General features: G+C 36.1%; 1 protein-coding gene across 2 annotated transcripts; it reads left to right on the top strand.

Moving 5' to 3' along the window:
- Positions 1 to 1767: 1767 nt before the first annotated feature.
- Positions 1768 to 25518, top strand: LOC309500094 (uncharacterized protein). Of its 2 annotated transcripts, XR_014206476.1 has the most exons (5): positions 1768 to 1814; positions 7848 to 7982; positions 9995 to 11345; positions 24390 to 24734; positions 24871 to 25518. XR_014206476.1 is itself a non-coding variant. In XM_082171658.1 (4 exons), the coding sequence occupies exons 2-4, from the start codon at positions 7925 to 7927 to the stop codon at positions 24490 to 24492; spliced, it is 1512 nt and encodes a 503-aa protein (XP_082027784.1). In that variant the 5' UTR covers positions 1768 to 1814; positions 7848 to 7924; the 3' UTR covers positions 24493 to 24831. The 2 variants fall into 2 exon arrangements, 1 of the variants encoding a protein (XP_082027784.1); XM_082171658.1 differs by lacking the exon at positions 24871 to 25518 and having other exon boundaries at positions 24390 to 24831.
- The last annotated feature ends 99 nt before the right edge of the window (positions 25519 to 25617 follow it).

Below are 25617 nucleotides of genomic sequence, written 5' to 3'. Positions count from 1 at the left end.
AGCCTGGTTTCCTTGTCAAAGGTAACGTTAGCCTGTGAAAATGTATCGTAACCCCAGCTGCCTTAATAATGCGTTTACTAGCAGCTAACTAAACCGCATCAGGTCTGTCAACAGAATCCAATGTCCCTCTCTACTCACCCTGAAGCTAGCTGATGTTCATCGTGTCAGGATTAACATTGTTGATGCAGGGAGTATTTTGATTTTAACATTTTTGCGTGCAGCTAACTGAACAAGCGATCCCATTGGATGAATTCGTCCAATCACATTTGCCATTTATCTGCCTTGACTTTCTAAAACGCACAGTACCTCAACCATGTTTTAGTATTTTTCTCTAAATGCACACGACATATATAAGCAGTCTCTATTTAATAAAATGCATAATGTGCTTGTATACAATAAATGAGAGTGCATGACAGGCTACTACAGCCCTCCAACCTCCCACCACATTTCCCTCTTATAACACCATGAACCACTATTGCTCCATTAATAATTGACTATGTACATTGCAAATACAATCTGGATCATACCTGCATTACTTTTATTTCGTGTAATTTACAACGTAACGGCGTTGCATGCTCGTAGTTTCTTTTGCACTTGATCAGTGAGGCGAATCGATACAGCGCGCGCCGCTCCCCCCAAACGATCCTGTACTGTAGTTGGAGCCTGAAACTGATCGTCCTCCTTGTGGTGGTAGTCAGTACTACTGGCCTGTCCCTCACAGGCTCAAACACGTAACCAAAATGACTCATTTTCGTGTGTATAGGACCTGCAGTTGCAGCTGCCATATACCTTCGCAGGTCCTACCATTCCAGTGACGTCATCAGAATTGCCAGCGTTCTTATACTAACAAACGCAATTTTTGTGTTGCTTTAAAAAAAAGCTATATTGATATTTTTTTTATTTTTTTTTTGTGTAATTTACTTTTAATTGTCATAAACAACACGTTATAAAAAAATTTTTTTTTCAGTTCAGTTCATCTTTAAGATATTCAACATATAGATCTTGTAAAAAAAAATCAAAGTTGATTTATAAGTGTTTTTATTACCCTTTTTCAACCATTTAGCATTAAACATTATTTCAACGTGGTTTCAACATTGAAACAACAACTGTCATTATTTCAACCATATTTCAACGTTGAAGGTTGGTCATGTACCGGTTGGTTTTCAACCGTTAAGCATTAAACATTGTGTCAACGTAGTTTCAACACTGAAACAAGAACTGATCTTATTTCAACCATATTTCAACGTTGAAGGTCGGTCATGTGCCGGCTGGGTAGTCGCTACAATGGTCTATTGCTGCCCTCCTCAGTTCATTTGAAGAATTAAAAAGTGCAAAAAAGTTTTGTTGTCTCTTAGTGCAAAGTAATGATTTTAGAAAACTTCCAACAGCTCTGAGTTCATGAGATTTCTTTCTGTACGATGACATAAACAGTCGATTAGAGCATGGCTCGCAGTTTCTATTTCTCCACATATGCTTGTTTTCCAACCATCCTTCCTAATATTAATGGCTTTGAGGTTTTGAGGCAATGAAATTATGCATGTTAGGTGATCAAATGAACTGATTTAGGCTAATGTATGTATTTAACAACCTTTGAAACCACGTGCTGAATATATTATGATGTTCGTTGATGTATTATTCTACATCATCAGTTAAATAATCATTAAAATACAGTAAAATACAGGATGAACTCTATCAGTGGCTCTTATTGGCTGCGGGGGTGTTCCGTTCGCGCATGCGTTGGAGGCCGATGACGCCACCGCTCGCTCACGACGTCTCTTCCTCCTCATTTCAGTTTCAGCTTCGAGTCTTCTGAGGTGAGGAGAGCAGTTCACGGTATTTTTCATATTTACACAACCATCACACATACTTTATACAGTTTGATTAAGCGTCAGACTCATTTCTGTATTGTTTTCATCGATCACAGCGATATTTGTGCGTCTTTTCTGGCGTCTTCCTACTGAAATAAACATTTAGCTGCTAGTGCAGCAGCAGCGAGCATGAGGAGAATATGTTGTTCATTCAGAGCTGAGCGATTTTGTGTTCGTTTGTGTGATTGTCTCGATGTTTGTGTGAGAACTGTTACTGAATGTTAAAGTCAAGAGTTAAACTTTGAGATCTGTGAGGGGAGTTGCTGCTACCGTTTTATGTCTAGCGTTACTCTTTTCACATCTTTAGCAGATCAGATTTATTAATGGGCAATTCCATGCAAAGGTCATCTTTACCATGAAAAAATAAAGTTTTAACCAAAAGAACAAAACCCTTTTTAAGTTCAGAATCATTTCAGACAGTCTTCTTAATGTCAAAACAGCCATTATGCGTCAACAAAAGTGCCATGATGGTTTGATTGTTGATTTTCCAAACAGATTCTATGTAGGCTATTTCAGACGCGTCACATCCATAACAGGGTTTTTGTCACATCCATAACGCTGGTTTTTCCTCATAATACACTTCATAAATATATATATATATATTAAACATTGATATTTTTATGTTCAGCTAAGACCCCTTCATCATGTGGATAGCAATATTTATACATTGGACTCAAAAGTTCACAGACTTTAAAGGAAATCGAACAGTATACCAAAAACTCTGTCATTTCCCGTCACATCCATAACGCATGCATATTTTCCTTTTTTGGGGGTGCTTAAATATATTTTAGAAAAACATATTTTGCCTGTCAATTCCCCAGATTGGGTGCTCTGAGAATATGCATTTCCAATTTAAATATTATAAGAAGTTTTTTTTTTCTGAGACATTTCACCTGTCATTATGAGTTCAAATGTCACATCCATAACGCTGGAATTGCCCTAATACAGGAACAGATACTGATAAATACTTTGTAAATAATACTTTGTGCCAATAGTGAGCCATTTTAAACTTAGGCTATAGGCTACATAATATAGATAAATATGAATACAGTTTGATATAGGCCTAGACTAAACAATATTGTTTTGTGGTGCTCTTTATTTTAATACAGTTGTTGAACTTATGATCATTGTCAGTTTCTGAACAGTATACAAAACTGTAACACGTTAATGATCTAATTACATTATTGCAATGAATGTAGCCTAGTTATTAAAATGTCGAACTATATTCGTATGAACATTTTATGGTTTAGTAGGGTAGTTACCTGAGTGTCAAAAGTGTTTTTGTTTTTGCCATATTTTATGTTTTATGTGTGTAATATTGCGAGATACAGTATTGTCTTTTAATATAGCCTAGTTGTCTTTCAGTATAGTTCATTATAGCTTTATAGTCATCTATCCTGACTCACATAATGTGTTTCTAACAGCAAACACTCAGAATAAAGTGAGATGATCTGCTGATGATCCTGAATGGCTTGTTGAATGAGTGTTGATAGTCTGAGGCCACATCCACACGAAGCCAGAGCTTTCCCTATCCGATATTTTTTTCCCCGTTCCAAAAAAAAATTCCGTAAACACGGCGTCGTCTCAAGAAATATCTGCGTACACATGCCAGATGCATGCCAGACAGTATGTGGCGCTGTGATTCTACCACAGACATACACTAAAAACGGAGAAGAAGACTTAAAGCATGCGCATAAACCTTGCGCGCTGTATACAACAATAATATTAGGCACAGTAGCTTCTTTTTTTCTTTTCTTTTTTCTTTTTTAATCAAGAACTTTGTTGAACAATATGAAAAACCATAAATGTAGTTGCTGTGACTTAACGGTGTCTGACTAGCTGACACTTGGTGTGATGACATCATCGTTTCACAAAATTTACGGATTGGCCGTACACACGAAAACGCAAAGGCGGCGTTTTCAGATTTATCCACCTTGGGACCCGGTTTCAAAAAATAGCCGTTTCAGTCTCCGAAAACGGCGGATCCGTGTGGACGAAACGCCAATACGATAACAAATTTATACGTATACAGCGAAACGCGTCTCCGTGTGGACTGGCCCTGAGGCTCATCAATATTAACAGATCTGCTGAAAACACTCTTTATTTCATGACAATAGTTCCTGTTTTCACCTAATTTATTATGCTGATGTCTTCAGATCTCCTGTACATTGACACTTAAAGCTCATTTCATTGGTGTCAGCAGACTGAGGGTATTTGATGGTTACTATATGTAGCCTCTGTTTATTTAAATGCTTTCAACTGTTTTTCTTACTATTATTTATATTTGGGAGAATTTACATTATTATATTCTGTTGTCCATAAGCCACAAAAAAAAAACAAAAAAAAAACACCGTAACTGATATATTTTAGATTTTGGCAGATCAGCTCCTCCCATATAAGTAAAATAATGTCAAATGTTTTTTAAATAAAAAGCCTGTTGAATTGCACTACTTGAAAAAAAAATAGGCATTGCTTTAACCATGCTTGCATTTTAATGCATTGTATTTTTAGTGCTTACATTTTTATGGGCTGAAATTCAACATGGTTGAATATTTAAGCTGTGAATATTTCAATTAAAAACATTTCAAACACCTTTTCATTATTAAAAATTCAATAATCCATATTCACCGTTCATATTTCACTTCCAAAATATTCAAACTGTTTAAAAATACAACCAATAATATTCAACAGGCAATTTTCGGTCCATTTTATTTCGCTTTGCAAATTCGCTTCCACAAATTCAGTGGTTCAAATTCGACAGTAAATTCAACATTGACGTCCAGGAACTGCAGGAAAAGCAGTAGATTGCCGAGCATACTCTCCATCTGCTGTTAGTCGACCTCACCAGCAGATGGTGCAAAAGCGCGTGTTGAAGACAGTTAGAACAAGTCATTCATTCATAAAACTCATTTACAGCAATGTAAGTGTATTTGTGATTATTATGACGGCTGTTTTATGTTAAATTCAGTGTCTTCACGGTAGGGGTGTGCGATATGACGATTTTTTATCGTGGACGATTAAAAGGTCTCCACGATCTGCTTTTGAAGAAATATCGTAGTATCGCGCATTCTCAGTTGCTGTTCTGGTGCCTCTGTCCCAACATACTGAACAACGCGACGTATATTCAGATCAAATGTTAACGCAGCGGAACGGGACACTACAGTTCACAAAAGTTCATAATTTGCATGTGCTTTAATGCCTTGTCGGTTAAACATTTAATTCGCGTGCTGATGCACTGTTCTAACGTGTGCGTTTCTCAGCGCGTACATGTGAAGCTCACATGCACTAAAAGCCTGTCTACCAGCGCCTGGATACTGGACTAAGTTATCTTTCGAGTCTTATTGTGCTAATACTGTCAAATACACACAAGGTTTACGTAAACAAAGTCGGTGATGTCTAAAGTGAAAGCAAACTTGAGAAAATTGAGAGAAAATCTGCTTGTCAAATGCGTGTATAAAAGACGCGTCGAGTGCAGCTCTTAAAGAGACAGTAGCAATAGTAAACACGCTGCCGTTTGTCCTTAAAGGGATAGTTCACCCAAAAATAAAAATGATCTCATTATTTACGCACTATAATGTTGTTCCAAGCCTGTATTAATTTCCTTCTAATATTGTTCTAATATTAATATTTTGAAGAATGTGGCTATACAAACAGTAGCTGGTCCCCATTGACTTCCATAGGAGAAAAATATACTATGGAAGTCACATTCTTCCAAATAACTTTTATTTTCAACAGAAGAAAGAAACTTATTCGAGTTTAAAACAACTTGAGAGAGTAAATTATGACAATTTGAATTTTTAGGAGAACTATCCCTTTATTGTTAAAACAACAAAATGCAAAGAGAAAATCACTCACTGCTCTTGACTGATAACTTTAATAGTAGCTTTAATAAGTATCAATTTATAATTTATACAGTGAAGTCTATGTTTTGTTTTATTTTCATATTTGTTCATTTAATTACTTTCTTCAATGCTACTGTTAAATACACCTGTAGCTGAAAACAAAGCACTGTTTATTTAATTTGTATATTAAGTTGTGTGTGTAATGTGTATCTTTGATCTTAATATTTAATAACAAAGAAAATAATGACAAATATTTTTTTATCTTCGCCCGTCTGCCATTCTTTTTTATTTTATATTTTGTTACCTAAGGCTTTGTTTTTTAAAATATGGACATTAGTTTGGCTGTAAAGCTCAGTCACAAAATAGTAAAACCAACATAAAAAAGAATCGTGATAAAATCGTTAATCGTGATTTTCCTGAAAAAAATCGTGATATGATATTTTTACCATATCGCCCACCCCTACTTCACGGTTACTTTTCCTGTGTAGCCTACATGCATCTTTCTCTACCGTGAACGAGATTATAATGTTATTCCCCGATGCGGATATACAGATCCAATGTTACATTTTTGAGGTTGACATATATTTCTCTTGGTTGTTTAGTTGCCTTAACTTTATATTGTGGATGTGCTGCATGAAGGCTATTAGGGTTTCCCTCAATACTTAAGGATTCCCCTGCTGGACATATACAACGCTTAACGTAGCTTAATGGACTACAGTGATGTAAAAGACCAAACTCGCAGGCAAGCAGATGGACTCAGAATAACGCGCAAAGCTTAATGCTGAGCGTTTCCCAGTGATAGATTGGCATAAAGATGGCTTGATGTTGGACATTCGCACATTTAGGGACCGTCTCTAAAGTGTACGACTTTGGTATACACGTTTCTAACTCCGATAGCATTTGAATAGAACGACTTACAGTCATAAAACCAACTGTAAAGTGTTCATTTAGTGTCAGGCATAATGCGCACCCTTTGGATTTTTGATATTTATTCAAATACATTTAAGTTTGCTATTGAAGTTAGAAACGTGTATGCCAATGTTGTATGCAACTTTAGAGACGGTCCCTAAATGTGCGAATGTCCAATATCAAGCCAATTTTTACATTTAGTAATTTAGCAGACGCTTTTATCCAAAGCGATTTACAGTTAAACTAACAATAGGAGGACAATATGCAAGTGCTGTGACAGTTTAAGCTAATGCAATACACGTATGCATACTATATATATATATATATATATATATATATATATATATATATATATATATATATATATATATATATGTGTTGATTTTATGCCAGTATATCACGAAACGCTCAGCATGAAACTTTGCGCGTTAAGTTCATATTCTGAGTCCATCTTCTTGCCTGTAGCCTATATAATAGACTACAGCCTACTTCCCTAATAAGGTGCAAGATTGTTCTTTCATATCACTATCAACGGAAGGGAAATCCTTGAGTATGATGTATTGAGGAAAACCGATTATAATCCTGTTCATGGTAGAGAAAGCTGATGACATGTAGAATACACAGGGAAAGTAACAATGAAGTTATTGAATGAAACATAAACACAGCTTTTGTGTGTTTATCATCTTTTCCGCATACTGACACAGATAATCATTTTCATTTTATGAATGAATGTCTTCGTCAGCAACAAGCGCTTTTGCACCATCTGCTGGTGAGGTAGACTAACAGAAGATGGAGAGTATGCTCGGCAATCTACTGCTTTTCCTGCAGTTCCTGGACGTCAATGTTGAATTTACTGTCGAATTTGAACCACTGAATTTGTGGAAGCGAATTTGCAAAGCGAAATAAAATGGACCGAAAATTGCCTGTTGAATATTATTGGTTGTATTTTTAAACAGTTTGAATATTTTGGAAGTGAAATATGAAAGGTGAATATGGATTATTGAATTTTTAATAATGAAAAGGTGTTTGAAATGTTTTTAATGAAATATTCACAGTTTAAATATTCAACCATGTTGAATTTCAGCCCATAAAAATGTAAGCACTAAAAATACAATGCATTAAAATGCAAGCATGGTAATGCAATGCCTATTTTTTTCCAAGTAGTGCAATTCAATAGGCTTTTTATTTCAAAAACATTTGACATTATTCTACTTCCATACTCCCACAGCAGTCACATCATCAGTGAAGCTCCTCCCACTGCTGAAATCTGCAAAGACTGAGTTTATTAAAGAGGACAGTGAGAACATGAGTGATCCAGAACCATGCAGAATGAAACACACTGAAGATCCTGAAGAACAAAGAGGTTGGTGTTTATTCTTCATTCATTCATGATGCTGAAGAACATTCATGTTAGAAACATTCAAGCACTTCATCACTTTTAGATAAACAGTTCAACTATAAAATGGCTGCAAAAGTTTATACAAATGGCCAGAGTAAAGGGAGGTTTCATATTGATTGTCAACATCAGGTCAAACTCAATTAAAATATTTTAACTGTTTTATTTTACATTTATTTTATATATGGTTTACAATTTGTAACAATTTTACCAGAATTTGACCTGAATTTTGTGCGTATTTGTACAAACATATAACAAAAAATTATAATTCCAAAATGTACAAATTTTTTACTTTACTGCAAACATTTGTGTTCTTTCTCGCAGTGAAATTCACTTGATCTTGTGTTTCTTGTGTCACACTTTCACATGTGTGTGAAGTCAATGGAAGGAGAAGTTTAGTGTGAACGGCCCTTAAAGGGACAATGTGTAGGAATTTCTCCCATCTAGCGGTGAAATTGTATTTTGCATTCAAACAAATAGTGCTCTACAACGCCTCTCTTTTTCAATGCGTGTTGCTTCTCTGGTAGCCGTTATGTACCAAAAAGCTATTACAAGATGTCTTCTAATAGCACTTCATCGAGTTTTCCTTCGGGTGAACAGGCTTGTTATTTCAAACAAACTGCAACTTGACACAACAAACAAACGGGTGTTTGATAGAATTGAAAGTTTCCAAAGGCAGAGAAGCGACCAAGCAATGAAAAAAAGCTTGTAATTTAGACCATAATGTTGACTAACCTGTTGAGAAGAAAGCAGGCAAGTTCAGCGTCTCATTTGAAAGCTTTCTCCTGCATCAACTCTTTCCACCTGGAAAAAGCTATCCCGACATTGACCCTTGTTGTTTTGCAATCGCCGGTCCTGTGGCTCCACATAAGTATGGTCCTCAATTATAAATAACCGTGCAGTGCAGCCTTTTAAACTTGCCGCGGCAGTGACAAGCATCTCTCAAATTTTCTTGTCCAGTCACGTGACGCTGACTCTGAATGAAAACGCGTTGTGGAAACACGGTGGCCTAGTACTTTTTGTCCCTCTCTGGTATTATAGTTTTTCAAGATGGCGGAATGACATGGAAGCCTCCGTGGACCTACCCGTCCCATGTATATAAAGATAATAAATTATTCGTTTACAAGGATAAGTCAGATCATTGGCAGATGTATTTGTACACCATTGAGGACATATTGATGAATAACAATATTGATTTTATATAATAAAATACTTAAAAAACCTAGACATTGTCCCTTTAATAATTAAAATGTTTTAGTAGTTTTTAACATAACTATATATCAATCTAAAAGTTGGTGTTAAAATTAGGGCTGTCAAAAGATTAATCGCGATTAATCACATCCAAAATAAAAGTTTGTGTTTACATAATATATGTGTGTGTACTGTGTATAATTATTTTGTATATATATACACACACATGCTTGTATATATTTAAGGAAAATGTGTAATTTATATATAAAAAAAATATATTTATATATAATATAAATTATATATAAATATATACAGTGTATGTATGCAAATATTTCTTAAAATATACAAGCATGTGTGTCTGTATTTATATGTACATAATAATTATTCACAGTACACACACATATATTATGTAAACACAAACTTTTATTTTGGATGCGATTAATCTTTTGACAGCCTTAGTCAAAATATGGCAGTATTGTATATTTTAATGTTCATTTCATGTTAGATAATTGTGTCATTGATCAAAAATATTTAATAGTTCTCACGAAAGAAACATGGGATTTGTGCCTATAATGTTTACAAAATAATAACTGGAAGATCAGTGTACCTCACTCATGGAAAGTTTCAGGGACGTATAATTAATTTATAAAAATACATAAATTGTAATATTTTAAAGCAGTTGTCTGTTACATCTGGGATAATTTTTATCTCCATTCACTCCATATTTCTCTCTTTTAATTATTTTGATTATTTCGAAAATTTGAAAATTAGTTTTTCTTTGATTTCAGACCCGATGGAAGTGAAGGAGGAGAGTGAAGAACTGAGTGAAGTGAAGAAGGAGAGTGAAGTGAAGAAGGAGAGTGAAGTGAAGAAGGAGAGTGAAGAACTGAGTGAAGTGGAGGAGGAGAGTGAAGAACTGAGTGAAGTGAAGAAGGAGAGTGAAGAACTGAGTGAAGTGGAGGAGAGTGAAGAACTGAGTGAAGTGAAGGAGGAGAGTGAAGAACTGAGTGAAGTGGAGGAGGAACATCATGTCAAACCTGGAGAAAAACCTTTGAGTCGCTCAAAGACTAAAAAAACATTTTTAAAGAAAAGAAGGGCCAAGAAATCTTTCACCTGCATTCAGTGCGGGAATAGTTTCACAACCAAACACAGTCTTGAGCGTCACATGAGGATCCACACCGGAGAGAAGCCATATCCATGCAATCAGTGCGAGAAGAGTTTCAGCCGATCGACACAGCTTGAAAGTCACATGAGAATCCACACCGGAGAGAGGCCGTTCATGTGTGAACAGTGTGAAAAGAGATTCTCAGACAAAAACTCTCTTAAGATTCACATGAGAGTTCACACCGGAGAAAAGCCATTCACATGCAATCAGTGTGGGAATAGTTTCAGTCAATTAGCACACCTTAATGCTCACATGACGATCCACACAGGAGAGAAGCCGTTCACATGCAATCAATGTGGAAAAAGTTTCAGTAAATCTTCATACCTTAATTTTCACATGATGATCCACACCGGAGAGAAGCCGTTCACATGCCATCAATGTGGGAAAAGTTTCAGTCGATCTTCACTCCTTAATTTTCACATGAGGACCCACACCGGAGAGAAGCCGTTCACATGTGATCAGTGCGGGAAAACATTTATCTGTGCATCACACCTGAAGAGACACCTGAGAGTTCATACAGAGGAGAAGCCACATTCATGTTCTGTGTGTGGAAAAAGTTTTTCACTGCTGCTATATTTACATAATCATCAGAAAATTCACACTGGTGTGAGAGAGTACGTGTGCTTTGAGTGTGAGAAGACTTTTACTAGAGCTGAACATTTGAAACAGCACCAGAGAATTCACACTGGAGAAAAACCTTACAAGTGTTCACACTGTGACAAGAGATTCTGTCAGTCAGCAGATCTGAAAACACATGAGAGAATTCACACTGGAGAAAAACCTTACAAGTGTTCACACTGTGACAAGAGATTCAGTCAGTCATCAAATCTGAAAACACATGAGAGCATCCACACTGGAGAGAAGCCGCACACGTGTGATCAGTGTGGAAAGAGTTTCTCTATTAAAACTCACCTGAAGCGACACATGAAGATCCATGCAGTGGAGAAACCACATCACCGCCGTCTGAGATCACAGTAAGTAGTTCATCTTTAGGCCATCCTTAAAAATAGTTTGGTTTGCTGTAACAGCCAAAAAGAAAAAAAGGTTGGTAGGTCGGTCTGTATTTTTTTTTTCGAGATTCAATGTAAAAATTTTTTTTTTACAATTTTGGTCATGGTGATTACGTCGGTATGAATTTAAACAAATTTGCATGTCGGGACTTCACTGACAGTTTCCCAGAACTTCGTGCCAAGTTATATATATATATATATATATATAAAATAACAATTAGAAAACCTGTATAAACTGAACACCAAAGAATAATATTATAGCGGTGGTGACGTGTTCATGTAACATGTAGGCTAAGGGTGTGCTGCCAATAACGTGCCTAAAAGCTGTCAGAACTGGGAAAAGTTGCCTAATGATTATTAGTATGTCAAATATATCAAGGAGACATTTCAATTGTTTATAAATAAACAAGTATTTTCTGTGTCAAAGATTAAGTTGACGATGCTGACTCACGATCTTTGCAGTAGTGAACACGCCAGAGAGAAATGCACATTTCATTACATAAGCAGAGAACAGTCTGTTTCTTTTTTCTCAGTCTTTCGTTTTGAATTGTTTTGTTTAAAAGTGTACATTTCATGCTTTCTATATATATATATATATATATATATATATATATATAAAAATATAATATGTCTCAGGTCTGTGAGGCAAGTAGCTTATATGCTGTGTTTCGGTTCATTTAAGAGACCAGGATCCAGTTCACGCGCCGGCGACTCCGTGTCCTGATTATATTGCCTGCTATATTTAGCCTCTTATTTATTAAATTCAAGAAATTGGTTGATGAAACATTGATTAAAAATAAGATACAATTAATACAAAACGAAATTCACTTTAAAGACAGGCTGCAAAAACAAACTTAATGAAGTGGTCAAAATCATGTCTGCCCACTCCATTTGTCTCCCGATATTTTCGGGATCATCTTATCTTATTCATGCTTTTCACTTTTCATATAATCAAACATGAAATTTTAAAAATATATATTATTTTATTTAAACATGAATACAAAACTAAATCGTTTTTTAATGACTGGGCTACAACACATATGCCTATTAGCCTACAGAGAAATTTAATGTCGGTGCGTCTTGCCGGTGAGCATGTGAGGGGAGAGATAGGCTACAATTTTCGATCAATCATATTATTTTGCTCGATATGCCAATTCTTAATATTTGGTGTTTTAAATGCCTGTTTGAGATCTCTGTGAAGTTTTAATTGTAGTGCCGCTTTCAGAGCGGTCACGTCCGTAACATTGTTTCTTCCTCATAAATGCCAACACGAAAAATAAAATAAAATGAATAGGCTATATTATGTTCTGTGGAGAGCCGACCCCTCTTCATCCGGTGGGTATATTTTGGTTTGCGCAGTGCAATTCATAGAATCACTAAAATATATTTTTCGTGGATCTGAGTGTCGCGATTTTCGGTTTCATTTCGCATACAGCCTACACAGCCTTTATAATCATAGATGGGTTTTTATTTAAAAGAAAGAGCATAGCCTACCTTTGTATGTAGGCCTATTTATATTCACAATACTTACTAAAATATAATTAATATAATTTTATTGCATTTGTATTAGTTGTTTGAAGAGTAAAAAAAAAATCGGTCGGTCTTAACGCAAGTTTACAACCGGCAAGTCGGTCTAAAAGGGAAAAAAAAAAAATTTAATTGGGTCGGTCCTAAATTGATAGGGTCGGTCGGGTTACGGCAAACAAGAATATTTTTAAGTCAACAAAAATATTTACTTGTAACAAAAACATTTATTTGGCTTTATTAAAATGTGTGCCTAATTTACTCACTAAAATAATAAAATAAGTCGAAATAAGTGATTCAGATGACCAAAGCACAAGGTTTTCTTTCAAAATGAACATTTTAGCTACTCGTCCACAGAGCTACTCGGTTCACTGAGCTGCACATGCGCTGCTACTTTAGTGGAGGGAGGGATTTCAGTGAACGAGGAATATTAGACAGTGGATTACTGTCAGATCCTGGTTCTCCCTAAACTTTCTCAAGCTCAACAGTGACAAAACTGAACTCCTCCTGATTGGCACTAAATCCATCCTATCTAAAATAAATGACTTCTCCATCTCCATCGACAATTCATCTGTGTTCCCCTCCCCTCGGGTCAAGAGTCTGGGTGTCTATGGAGCTTATAATATGACAAAACGATTTGAATTTGAATTGTGTAAGCAAGTAAGTAAGTTTGCAAGTGTAATCTAACAAAATTTAATTTTAGGTGGTAGTTTAAATAGTTCTGAATTTGATTTTTTAAAAACGAATATTGAACATTTGAAATTGAACAAACTGAATTTTTTTTATGGCTGAATTTTATAGACATGTATTTTCAAACAGCTAGTTTTTTTGTTCTGAATTCTTATACTGCAAATATTCAGTTTTAAAAAATACAGATTCAAGTTTTCAAGATGAAGAAATTCAGAACTTCAAATTCAGTTTTCTAAAATTCAATCTCAACATTGCTTCATATCGCAGACTGCTCATTATCAAAATAAAACATAGTCAACCAAACATATAAAAAGTTATTCTGCCTAATTTAATTGGTCTGTTGTACAATATAAAGGGCAAGCTGTGCCGCACAGGCCTACTCCAAACATTTCCCTTGCTGTGAAGACGCTGATTTAGCCTATAGCCTAGGCTACGTGTATTTTGGGACTCGACTGAAGTATGACGCCTTTTTATTTGTATTATAATTATAATATAATATATTAAAATACATAATCTTCTGAGTTTTATGATGTAGGCCTTTTGTGTTTTATTTTAATTAAAATGTATTGTAATTTACATCTCAAAAGGATGCGCTTTGTGCATTCTCTGACATTACATTTATTTATTTCATTAATATTGAGTATCAATTGATGTTAAATAAAACTGTGTAATTTTCTATGGCAACTAAACTTCCAAAATAAATAATAATAAAATAATAATAATTAATAAAAAATCTCCGCAGCTTTTCCACACAGATTTTGAGAATTGGCCAGCTAAAAAAATAGGCCAAGGAAGTAGACTAACGGCTAGTGTCCGGGAGATGCGAGGTAGGCCTACGTTCATATTTATGAAATAAACATAACTGATTTTGTCTACACCTAAATACATTTCCAAGGAACCCCTAATAATAACAGTGATTAAGGCCAAATGTGGGTGGGGGGTAATGAACACAATATGTTTTTTTTTTTTGTTTTTTTTTCAAATGGTCCCCATTGCCCCATTTTGTAATAATACAGCAACATTTTTAACTGACCGTATTTGCCAGAAAATAAGTCGCATGCACATGAGTGTAAGTTACACCGGATCATGTTGAGAGAGAAACGCGTGCGCGTCAAATCGTCATAGAAAAACGCATTTTAATATTAGCCTATTCAGCAATAGTGTATAAGACCTGTAAATAAAATACAACATTTACATGATAAACACTATTAACATGTAGGCTATGTGTTGCCTATTTTACTTTCCCTTACTGTATGACAAATCCTTAAATGAATGCAGAAAACAACAAGGATGAAAAATAAGTAGCCATGTATAGGCCTATTAAAATAATATAGGCTACATAGCCTGTAAAAATATTGTGCCCTTTATTACAAACAACATTTAGCCTATTTTAAACGCCAAGCCTAAACAAATGTATTTAAATCGAAACTCTCATTCAGTCAAAAGTTTTGATATTTGCAATGTAACGTGGATGCTAACTATAAAGAAGGCGTCATACTTCAGTCGTGTCCCAATATACACGTATAGGCTAAATCCGCGTCTTCACAGCAAGAGAAATGTTTGGAGTAGGACTGTGTGCGGCACAGCTTGCCCTTTATATTGTACAACAGAACAGTTAAATTAGGCAGAATAACTTTTTATATGTTTGGTTGACTGTGTTTTATTTTGATAATGAGCAGTCTGCGATATGATGCAACGCCAGAACTGATACTATGTTGTGTGAGAGCGCGATGCGCTGGCGCCATCACTTGGATTTGTTCCACTGCTGGGAAATAACTTAATACTCTGTTATTTATAGTCATACATAGAGATGCACCGATTGATCGGCTGGTGATCGGAATTGGCCGTTTTTCACGTGACCGGCGACCGGCCGGTCAGTCTGACAAATGCCGATTTTATGCCGGTCAAATGCACTCGGGCGCCGCATGATTAACATTGCGCAACATCAGTATCACAAGTGCACACGGAACACACATGTAGGAAACCTCGTGAATTACGTCTGTTCAGACCGCAAGCGCGTATTTTTTTTCGCCGTGCATGTTAACCAATGAGTGCATTCACAACGGGAGCAGGAGCAGCGCGTGAGCGTCAAGCAGGAGCGTCGCGAGCAGTGAAGCGTGTGTTTCGGCGCCGAGTCTATTTGCTGCACTGCTCGCGCTCAATTAAAGGGAAAGCACACTTTTGATGGACAAAATAGCCTAAAGGGTTTCACAAAAAAAGTGCCCAAAATGCACAGAATTTGCGTGTTTTAACAAGAACTGGAGTAGGCAATGTCAGAAAAGAAAACGAAGACTAATATTTATAGAAAATGTACCCATTTAAACTTGTTTTATTATTCAGTTTGTACAAGTGATTGCAATAGGCCTGTGTGTGTGTGCTTTGAGAAATATCTTTATACTACAAGGCTATATTTATTTAATTTTTTATTTATATATTATTTTATTGTCATTCCCTGTTTTCATACAGACGTTAAGTTTGCTAAATACATATATAAAAAAATATTGGATATTGAATGTGAAAAGGAAATGGTTCTTCCATAACTCTGCACTTTAGATGTGTGTGAACTATGCAAATTGTAATGTTCTACTACAGAGAAGATATAAAATAAATATTTGTGTGTGAGGTAAAGTGCTTAGAAAAAATGAAATCGGAATCGGCTAAAATCGGTATCGCCAGGTCAAACTTAATGAAAAATCGGAAATCGGAATCGGCCCAGAAAATTGTAATCGGTGCATCTCTAGTCATACAGATAATATGACATCATTCGAAACAGTAAAATGTATATTTTAATTTGTGTACATTCAAAATGACTACAAAATATCATGCCATTGAAAAATAAATAAAACAACATGATGCGCTGCTTTAGCGCGTCTCGGTCTCTTTAGATCTTTCTGGCGCTCACCAAAAATGAACCAAAACACAGAGAATAGCCTTCTTGGCGCGCCTACTTTTGAAAGTCAACATTTAGATTATTTAACGTTAAATGCATTATATATGCTTGTATAATAGGCTATAGGTTATAGCAAATGCAGACCAACTGCTGGTCTACACAGAGAAAAAGCCCTTTCTAGGCTCTTCTGTTGTACCGAGCCATTCGTTAGTCTAGTTTGATGAGGAAATGAAATATAGCCTATAGTTGCAAATGCAATACACGCGTTAAGTTTTGTAAGCTCCGTGCAACAGCGGACTATTATTACTAGAATATTAGAAATCTAATACTCAAGCTGTTTTCTCATTTTTCTACTCTTAATATTAAATAAAAAAACGACTGAACGAAAGATACACAGATTCTCTTGAACCAGTTTGTGGCAGAAAACTACTGCAGTGCAGCCAAAATGCTCTGTTCGACTTATCTGAGATCCTTTACTCTTCCCTGTGGATGACCTGTGACCTACTTTCTGTAAGATCTGAATTTTTTAACTTGAATTTTTGAGATTGAATTTTAGAAAACTGAATTTGAAGTTCCGAATTTCTTCATCTTGAAAACTTGAATCTGTATTTTTTTTAAACTGAATATTTGCAGTATAAGAATTCAGAACAAAAAAACTAGCTGTTTGAAAATACATGTCTATAAAATTCAGCCATAAAAACATTTCAGTTTGTTAAATTTCAAATGTTCAATATTCGTTTCAAAAAAATCAAATTCAGAACTATTTAAACTACCACCTAAAATTCAATTTTGTTAGATTACACTTGCAAATAATTCAAATTTACACAATTCAAATTCAAATCGTTTTGTCATATTATAAGCTCCATAGGTGTCATCCTAGATAGCACTCTCCATCGACAATTCATCTGTGTTCCCCTCCCCTCAGGTCAAGAGTCTGGGTGTCATCCTAGATAGCACTCTGTCATTCCAGTCCCACATTAATAACATCACTCGGTCAGCATATTTCCATTTACGTAATATCTCTCGCTTACGCCCATCTCTCTCCCCCAACAGTGCTGAAATTCTGGTTCACACCCTGGTCACCTCTCGCCTAGACTATTGTAACTCTCTCCTCTATGGTCTACCTGACAAATCCATCCATAAACTGCAACTAGTCCAAAACTCTGATGCCCGTATCATTACCAGAACCCCCTCCATCAGTCACATAACACCAGTCCTGCAGCAACTTCATTGGCTCCCCTTCACATACCGTATAATTTATAAGATCCTCCTCCTTACATTTAAAGCTATCAACAATTCTGCCCCTAAGTATCTCACTGAGCTCCTCCATATCAAGATACCCACTCGTTCTCTCAGGTCCTCTTCCTCCATTCAGCTCATCCTCCCACATGCTCGTCTGGTTACCATGGGGTTTAGAGCTTTCAGTCATTCAGCCCCACACCTCTGGAACTCTCTGCCCCACTACATTCAACACTCCACGTCCATAACCATTTTCAAAACTCACTTAAAAACTCATCTTTTCAGACAGGCTTACTCTCTTTAATTTTTTATTTGTTTTGACTGTAATGACCCCACCCTTTCACTTGTTTTTTTTATTATTAATAGTATTATCATGTTATTCTATTGCCTGTTTTCTCTGATTGCTTGTTTAATGGATTGAGTGTTTTATTGTTGATTTTGTAAGGTGACCTTGAGTGTTGAGAAAGGCGCCTATAAATAAAATGCATTATTATTATTATTATTATTACTACGTGAACAAGAACGATTCGTTCACCTAAAAGATTATTTCAGAAAGAATGATTCGTTCACAAATGTAACATCACTAGTGTGTAGTGACATCGCCACTCAGGATTGGTCACTTGTCTGTTGCATGGCTAAGCGATGTTAAAGCAATTTGAACAAATTAAACACAAATTAATAATACATTTAAAAGAAATATCCGATCATTTCCAATAACATGGTTCGCATGCTCACCATGCACCATTCATTTCCAGATGTGTTTTGTCCATAAAAATGTTTTTTATGGAAGCAGCTTCAACTTGAGCTTAGATACACCCCCCAGTGGGACTAATAATGCTTGGATGATGAGTATAGTAGCAAGATGCCTAAATTATGCAGGTGGAGTTGGGGAGGTGGAGGGACGCCAGAACAGCTGATGCCAGAGCGAGGTGAATATTAGATGGGTTCACTCCTCCCCAAATTACCTTGTGAACTTCACTAACTGTTTATTTTCATGATCGACTTCAGCAATTAGTTCTTGCAGCCCTAGTTAATTTAAGTTTGTTTTGATCATCAAAAACTATTTAAGAAAATGAAACATCATGATACTGAAGAACAAAGATATTGCTGTTTGTTCTTGATTCTTCATTCGTCATGCTGACGCTCACCAGATTTACACTGTTTCAGGTCAAGAATAAAATAAAGACTAATTAAATATTAAATTATTTTGACATAGAACTTTCTTAATACAGTGTAATGCAACAACAACTCAGGCCAAACATGCTTAAAAACACCTTTTACAAACTATTGCAAATGTGTTATTGAAGGTAATCAATCAAATGCAATCAACAAATCATTTAATATCATAAATATTAAGTATCTGTATAATATGTGGGTTTTAATACATTTTCAGGGCTCTTTTAGTTTTTCTTTGCATGGATTGCTCAGCTAAACAGGCGAATAAGAGACTATCAACTACTAATATTTTGTTATTATTATATAAAAGTCTCATTAAAACGCAGTGGCGGCTGGTGAAAAATATCTTAGGTGGGGCTGTCATAATCAGCCGTTTTTAATAGTCTGGTAACCGTGGGAGTATTAGGCCTACTTTCTGCCCTTGGTATGTGTATTGTGCTTTGATGTTTATTTTGTTCTATTCCTTAACCCAGTCCCAGTGGTTCTCAAACTTTTTAGGGTTGTACCCCAAGAGGCTTTAATATGCCTCTGCTTACCCCCACTCTTCAGTCACACCTTTTTCAGTTAATATTTGCCCCCTTAAATCGATTTTTTTCAAGTGCATTTTTACCTTTACAAATACCTTTATAAAATAAATAATGCTTTGAATAAAAAAAAAAAAAGTTAAATAGATAAATATGCAATGATGGTAAAAACGAAGTGATGCTTTTAAATATTAAATTAAAACCGCCAGTAGGTGATGAGTCGAGTCATTCGTTCAGTAACGAAGCAAGTGGCTGTATTTATGAATTAATCATTGAATCATTGACTCTAAAGATTCGTTCACAATCATTGCTGTGTGCTGCAGTTCTGCTGTGGCTTTCATTGGAGCTATTCATTTATTGTAAAAATACTGACAACTGTGTTGAAAATGAACATCACTTAATATTAATATTTCGTTTGTTGAACTGTTGTATAAAATCAATGTCACATTCGCAATCGTGTGGATCTTCATATAATGTGATCAACATTAAACACAGGAACTCACACAGGGTATGTGTTTCAGGGTTCGTACGTTTTGAAAAAACCTGGAAAAGTTATGGAATTTGAAAAATGCAAATTCCAGGCCTGGAAAGGTTTTGAAAAAATAAAAAGACCCAGAAAGTTTTGGAAAAGTCATGGAATTTTTTTTTAACACAGCATAATATGTGATTAATACCAAAACTGTTTAATAAAAAAAAAAAATTCGCGTTGTCTTAACGTCCTTATATTCGGGCGGCATAACGTTCAGTTCACTTCCGATTCACTCACTTGTTGCGATGTTGCCTGAGGCGAAGTCGGTGCTGACAGAAATTTAATTGAAATGCCAGGAAAGTGGCACGAGCATGCTAAAGTTTTGCAAGCACCGGTGGGTCGAGAATGTTAACGTAGCGGAAAGAGGATACGCAGCATAAAAGCCTACGTATGTCTCCAGCACGTGAGAGGAGAGAAGAAAACGAGTAAATGTCAGTTCAATTGTAAGTTCATTCTTTATGTGCCTAGGTGTGTGCGATATTGTCTATGAACTATGATATTGTAATCATTGTTTTAACTATGTACGCAGTGGTGTAGTCTACATGATACGCAGGTATACGTCGTATACCCACTAGAAAAGGCCAAGGATTTCCGTATACCCACTTAAAAAAAGCGTGAGGATACGTAACAACTTCGTTTTGTGTCAGAACTTTCACACTTTCATTCATAAATTCACCCCGTCTGTGTTTGCGAAGCGACACGGATAGAATCGCGGAATCCAGTCACGGAATTTGGCTATTTTTGAATGAATAAATCAAAAGTAGGGCTGTACAATGAATCAAATCTCGATATGGACTAGTGTCTGTGAACATTAAAGTTAAAAGAGACTGCAATTGTTCTACGCGTCTCTGGGAATGAGCGCTCAATGTGTGCCACACACACACACACATACGCACGCGTGACTCACGCTCGTGGTGTTTTCAGCGTTTCACTGTATTGAGACATGATGTAGGATACATATGTGCACTTCATCGCAGAGCTGCTATGAAAGTCACTTCACGAGAATTTCACCATTTAATAAAACTATCGTCATTCATTCGTTTCATATACACACAGAAACTGTAATGTCTTTACGACAACCTGTCAAAATAAAAGTTCGGTATAACTTGAAGAAATTATAAAAGAAATATATTACTATTGCACAGTAGAGTATACTTCAAGTAGGCCTAATAATAATAATAATAATAGTAATAGTTCATTAAAACACACAGAAACTCATATGTGTACAACCCACCAAAATAAATGTTCGGGGAGGGGGGATTACGGTATACTCACTACAAAAAACTAGACTACACCACTGTATGTACGAGGCACTGCGAGTGCGAGCTGACATCGCGTTTGTCTCTCATGCTTGCTTTCACTGCGTGATGTGTCAGATGTCCCCAAATGAGTTTTTGTCTTATATTTATATCATATTATGTTGTTATATTAGAATATCACATGAGCAAGAGTGCCGTTTTCCTGTGCATAATTGCAAATGTGCCATTTATTTTATACAACAGTTAAATTAACAATAAAGTTAACATTGTGAGTTACTTTTTGGACACAATATTGTCAATTTTCACTTTATATCGCCGACGAGAATTTCATAATGAAGCCGTAGTCCAACAGACATCGATGATTTTTATTTATATATTTTTTTATTTAATGAAATCCGCGTTTTGAACGAATCATTTTAACGATTCAATGAACAATCACTTGTTTTTCTGAATGAATCAGCCGTTTCGGTTGAATAAATGACTCCAACAACTCGCTTATTAAGACAGTGACTTGCCGCCACCTACTGGTGGTTTTAGTTTCATATTTAAAGTATCCTTTAATACTGAGGACACTGTACATGTATTTTATCCTGTCCTTCAAAGATCTTGCACTTTATTTTGGATTGTACCACATAAATTGTCATCCATTTTATTGTTAAACCTCTGAGGGTAAACTTTAACACATATTTTTATTCTTATAATGTCGACTGACATTTTCAGGAATACATAGTCATGGAAATGTGCCGAAAAGTCATGGAAAAGTTATGGAAAAGTCATGGAAAAGTATTGGTTAAAATGTGTATGAACCCTGGTGTTTGTATCAAAGAGAATTTGAATTATATCGATCTCCATGCACAGCCTGTATCTATATTTGTTCTTCATGCTAGTAAGTGCTAACTTCAATCCCTACTTTTACAAAGGTAACATACATTGTCGAGAACGGCAGTATAGCGCGATTTGCTGAGGCAGCAATCTGTACGAGACCTGTCATATAGCCGACACGCTGCTTAAATGCAGAAAGTTTTGACCGCAAAAGATGAGATCATTTGATCGTATGTCATGTATTTACAGCATTTAACCTGAGAGAAATGCATGCTCAGTTTAAATCGTATTTTAAGATGAGGTAGTATTAAAGGAACGGCAAAATTCAGCATTTTGTTCCCGCACCCCCTTCTGTCACCTCACGGTTTGAGAACCACCACAAAACACAGTTTGAGAACCACTGCCTTTACATATCTTTGTAAAACGAAAAATAATAATAATATTACAAATAATTATTAGTATTAACCACCCAAACACACTTTAAAACAAACTGCATGATACCAGTGCTCTGTGAAAAAGTCAGTAATTATTTAATGCCATATTACAAGACTGAAGCATTCTTACACAAAAACAAACAAATTGCACAAACTTTCCATTTGCATTTGAAATTTAACTAAAAAAGTTTAGTTACTTTCTCAGACAGGTCCCTCACTTCGGTAACTGTCCATGTTGGATCTGTCCCTGTTGTTTTAAAAAGTAATCACGGAAAGCAAAACAAGGCATTAGCATGACCGCATCCAGCTAGCCAGGCCGATAGCTGTCTGATGGAGATAGGCGCGCATGAGCGCGGGTGGGCACGCGCAGCTTGGGGCGCTAACAGAAGCGCCCATAGCTGACTAGATTTGAGCTCGCTGATTGGCTACAGTTTATGTCAAACATGTATATCTTAAATCAGCAATTGGCTAAGCTGCTCCACATACCCGCCTCTCTGGGGCGATTTCTCCAGCGCCCCAGAGCAAAGCAGACATTTTTAATTTCTATCACATTTTTCACATATACTGGGTGTATTTAATATCTTAAACACACAAATACTGACAATTTGTATGTATGATTTATGTATGTATTTACTTATTTATTTAATGAGTGTGGCTCATAAACTGTGGTCTGGCTCATGGGGGGGCGGCGCCCTAGCGCCCTCTATTGGCCAGCTGCCCCTGTTAAAACGTCTACAAATGTTTAAAACTGATCAGAGATCAGGCAAAACCCATATACACTTGTTCAATGGTTAACTGCATGATGGGTTCACAGAGATCATTGACATTTCGAATGGTTATGAGGCAACGAAGCCTTGTTTACTGAAATCACGTGACTTTCGCAGTTTGATACACGCTCTGAACCACCACAAATCTGAACATGATTTGAAACACAGGCCCTGTCCCAAATGGCACACTCCGGACTTGTGGACTTCCTCAGATTCCACACTTTGGTGACGTCATGTAGTGCAGACCTATAGGGCCCTTGGCGCGAGTCCACGAGGGCGCATTGAGAGGTATTTTTGGGACAGACTCGATCGGCATGCCGGAAATAACGGTCTGGTTGTTGTTGGACAGGAGAAATCACATTTTTGCATGTCAACTACACATCCTAATTTTACAGTTCTATATTTTGATATTGTGCATATCACCTGGGCATTAGACAATAGATAAATCATGCTCATTTAAACGATGTATACAGTTGTACATAATAATACATAATGTTCCATTTGAACTAAGATTACAATTTTAAAACATATTTTTTTCAATTTACAGGTTTCAATATTCATACTATGTTTACATATGACTCAGTAAAGCCCTGACATTCGGTTCTATTTATTTAATGAATCATAATGCGATCGTATTATTAAACGCGCTATTATTATGTTTGAGACATCAACCACTGGTCGATGACCATAATGTTTGTAAACTGTAGGTAACAACTGGTAAAATGTACATTTAGGTCATAAAAACAGTAATATTTTCTTCTCAGCCATGTCAACAATTATCCGTGAGTGAAATCTCCTCCCATCTGTTGTCTGATTGGCCCTTCGCAAGGATTCCTGGGTAGTTAAAGTGCGTGGAGCCTGCATCTATGCAGGCTTCGTGGAAGACCGCTTCAAGGGTACAAAGGGGGCGCTGCTGAGCACACTTCAGAGCGGTAAAATGCTGAATGGGACGGCCTACGGACTCGTAGACTCAGCGAGCACGCGCAATTCAAGTCCACGAGACCGAAAGTCCACATGAAGTGCGCCATTTGGGACAGGGCCATAGATTCATAAAGGTGTCTGAGCTTTGGGAAGCAGTGTTTAGAAAGCTCCCAACACTACTTTAACTACATGAGTAAGACATGATTCTCATTTGATGTAATGCTTCTTTTTAGACCCGATGGACGTAAACAAGAAAGGAAAAGCAGAAGCCAAAAAAGAGTTCACACTGGGAAGAAGCGAAATGCTGGAAGTCATTCACTACAGACGATGAACTGAAAGAGCACCAGAAAATTCACACAGGAGGATTCAAAACCTTTGGAGGCAAAGTTCAGGAGCTGAAGAAGAGAAAATAACACTTTTAAGAGAGATGTGAATCTGATATTAATTTTTAACCCATTCTTCATTGTTTTTCATCAGAACATCTAGTTTCTCTTCCACTTCTACTCTTGGAAATGCAGTATATACTTCCATGTATCTTTTGAACTGGACTCTTCTTCTCTTGAGATGCTTTGGCTCTTGTAAGTCAGTAAAGAGAGAGATCTGTCTCATTCACTTTTACTTAATGTTTGAATTTGCTTCAATAATTGATTAAACTCTTTACTCATTTTATCAACATCTCATTGTTATTGTCCTTTTTTTTTTTGTTTCCTGCAGATTCTGCTTGAATCAGGAATAATTTTAGTTCTGAAAGTCATGAAGTATCCTGATATTGCTTTTTGAGCTTTCCATGTTTTAAATTTCTCAATAGAGCTTTTAAATGCCTACCATACCATACCATACCATCTTCTTCCGCTTATCTGTGGCTGGGTTGCGGGGGCAGCAGTCTAAGCAGAGATGCCCAGACTTCCCTCTCCCTAGACACTTCCTCCAGCTCCTCCGGGGGGACACCGTGGCATTCCAATGTCAGCTGGGAGACATAGTCCCTCCAGTGTGTCCTACACAGTAAATTTGTCAGAGTAAAATTTACTCAAATTGAAGAAAATTTAGTGATAATATTTTACTCTTTCCTATGATATTTAACTCTATTCAGTGTTTTTTTTTAAATCAACTCTCATGCTATTTTACTCACTTCAGAGCTACAAAAAATTGACTCTGCTACTTTTTAACTCTGTTCAGGGGAACTTCAAATTTACTCTGCCACATTTTATTTCCCCTCCAGAGTTGTTTATCATCAGTTATGAGTAAACTATAAAGAATAACTAACTGAATAAATAATAACCATTCATGTTTTACCCTCAAAAAGTCTAGAACATATAAATGAAAAACTTGCTTTTCAGTCTGAAATAAAATCAACAACTGTTTAAAAAATTTTACACTTACACTTAATTCATTTGTGATCCTAAAAAAAAAGAAAACAATACTAAAATAATAATAAAAAAATCTAGCACCTGTTTAATTCAA

This window comes from Leuciscus leuciscus, assembly GCF_965113295.1.
Source record: "Leuciscus leuciscus genome assembly, chromosome: 1".
Taxonomy (NCBI): domain Eukaryota; kingdom Metazoa; phylum Chordata; class Actinopteri; order Cypriniformes; family Leuciscidae; genus Leuciscus; species Leuciscus leuciscus.
The sequence above is the reverse complement of the archived record's forward strand: the minus strand, read 5'-3'. Positions and strand labels throughout refer to the sequence as shown.

Coding starts and splice junctions, on each gene's coding strand:
- LOC309500094 (XM_082171658.1), top strand. CDS start 7,925: ATGAGTGATCCAGAACCATGCAGAATGAAACACACTGAAGATCCTGAA. Junction 7,983..9,994: donor AGATCCTGAAGAACAAAGAG/GTTGGTGTTTAT, acceptor CTTTGATTTCAG/ACCCGATGGAAGTGAAGGAG. Junction 11,346..24,389: donor CACCGCCGTCTGAGATCACA/GTAAGTAGTTCA, acceptor GCTTCTTTTTAG/ACCCGATGGACGTAAACAAG.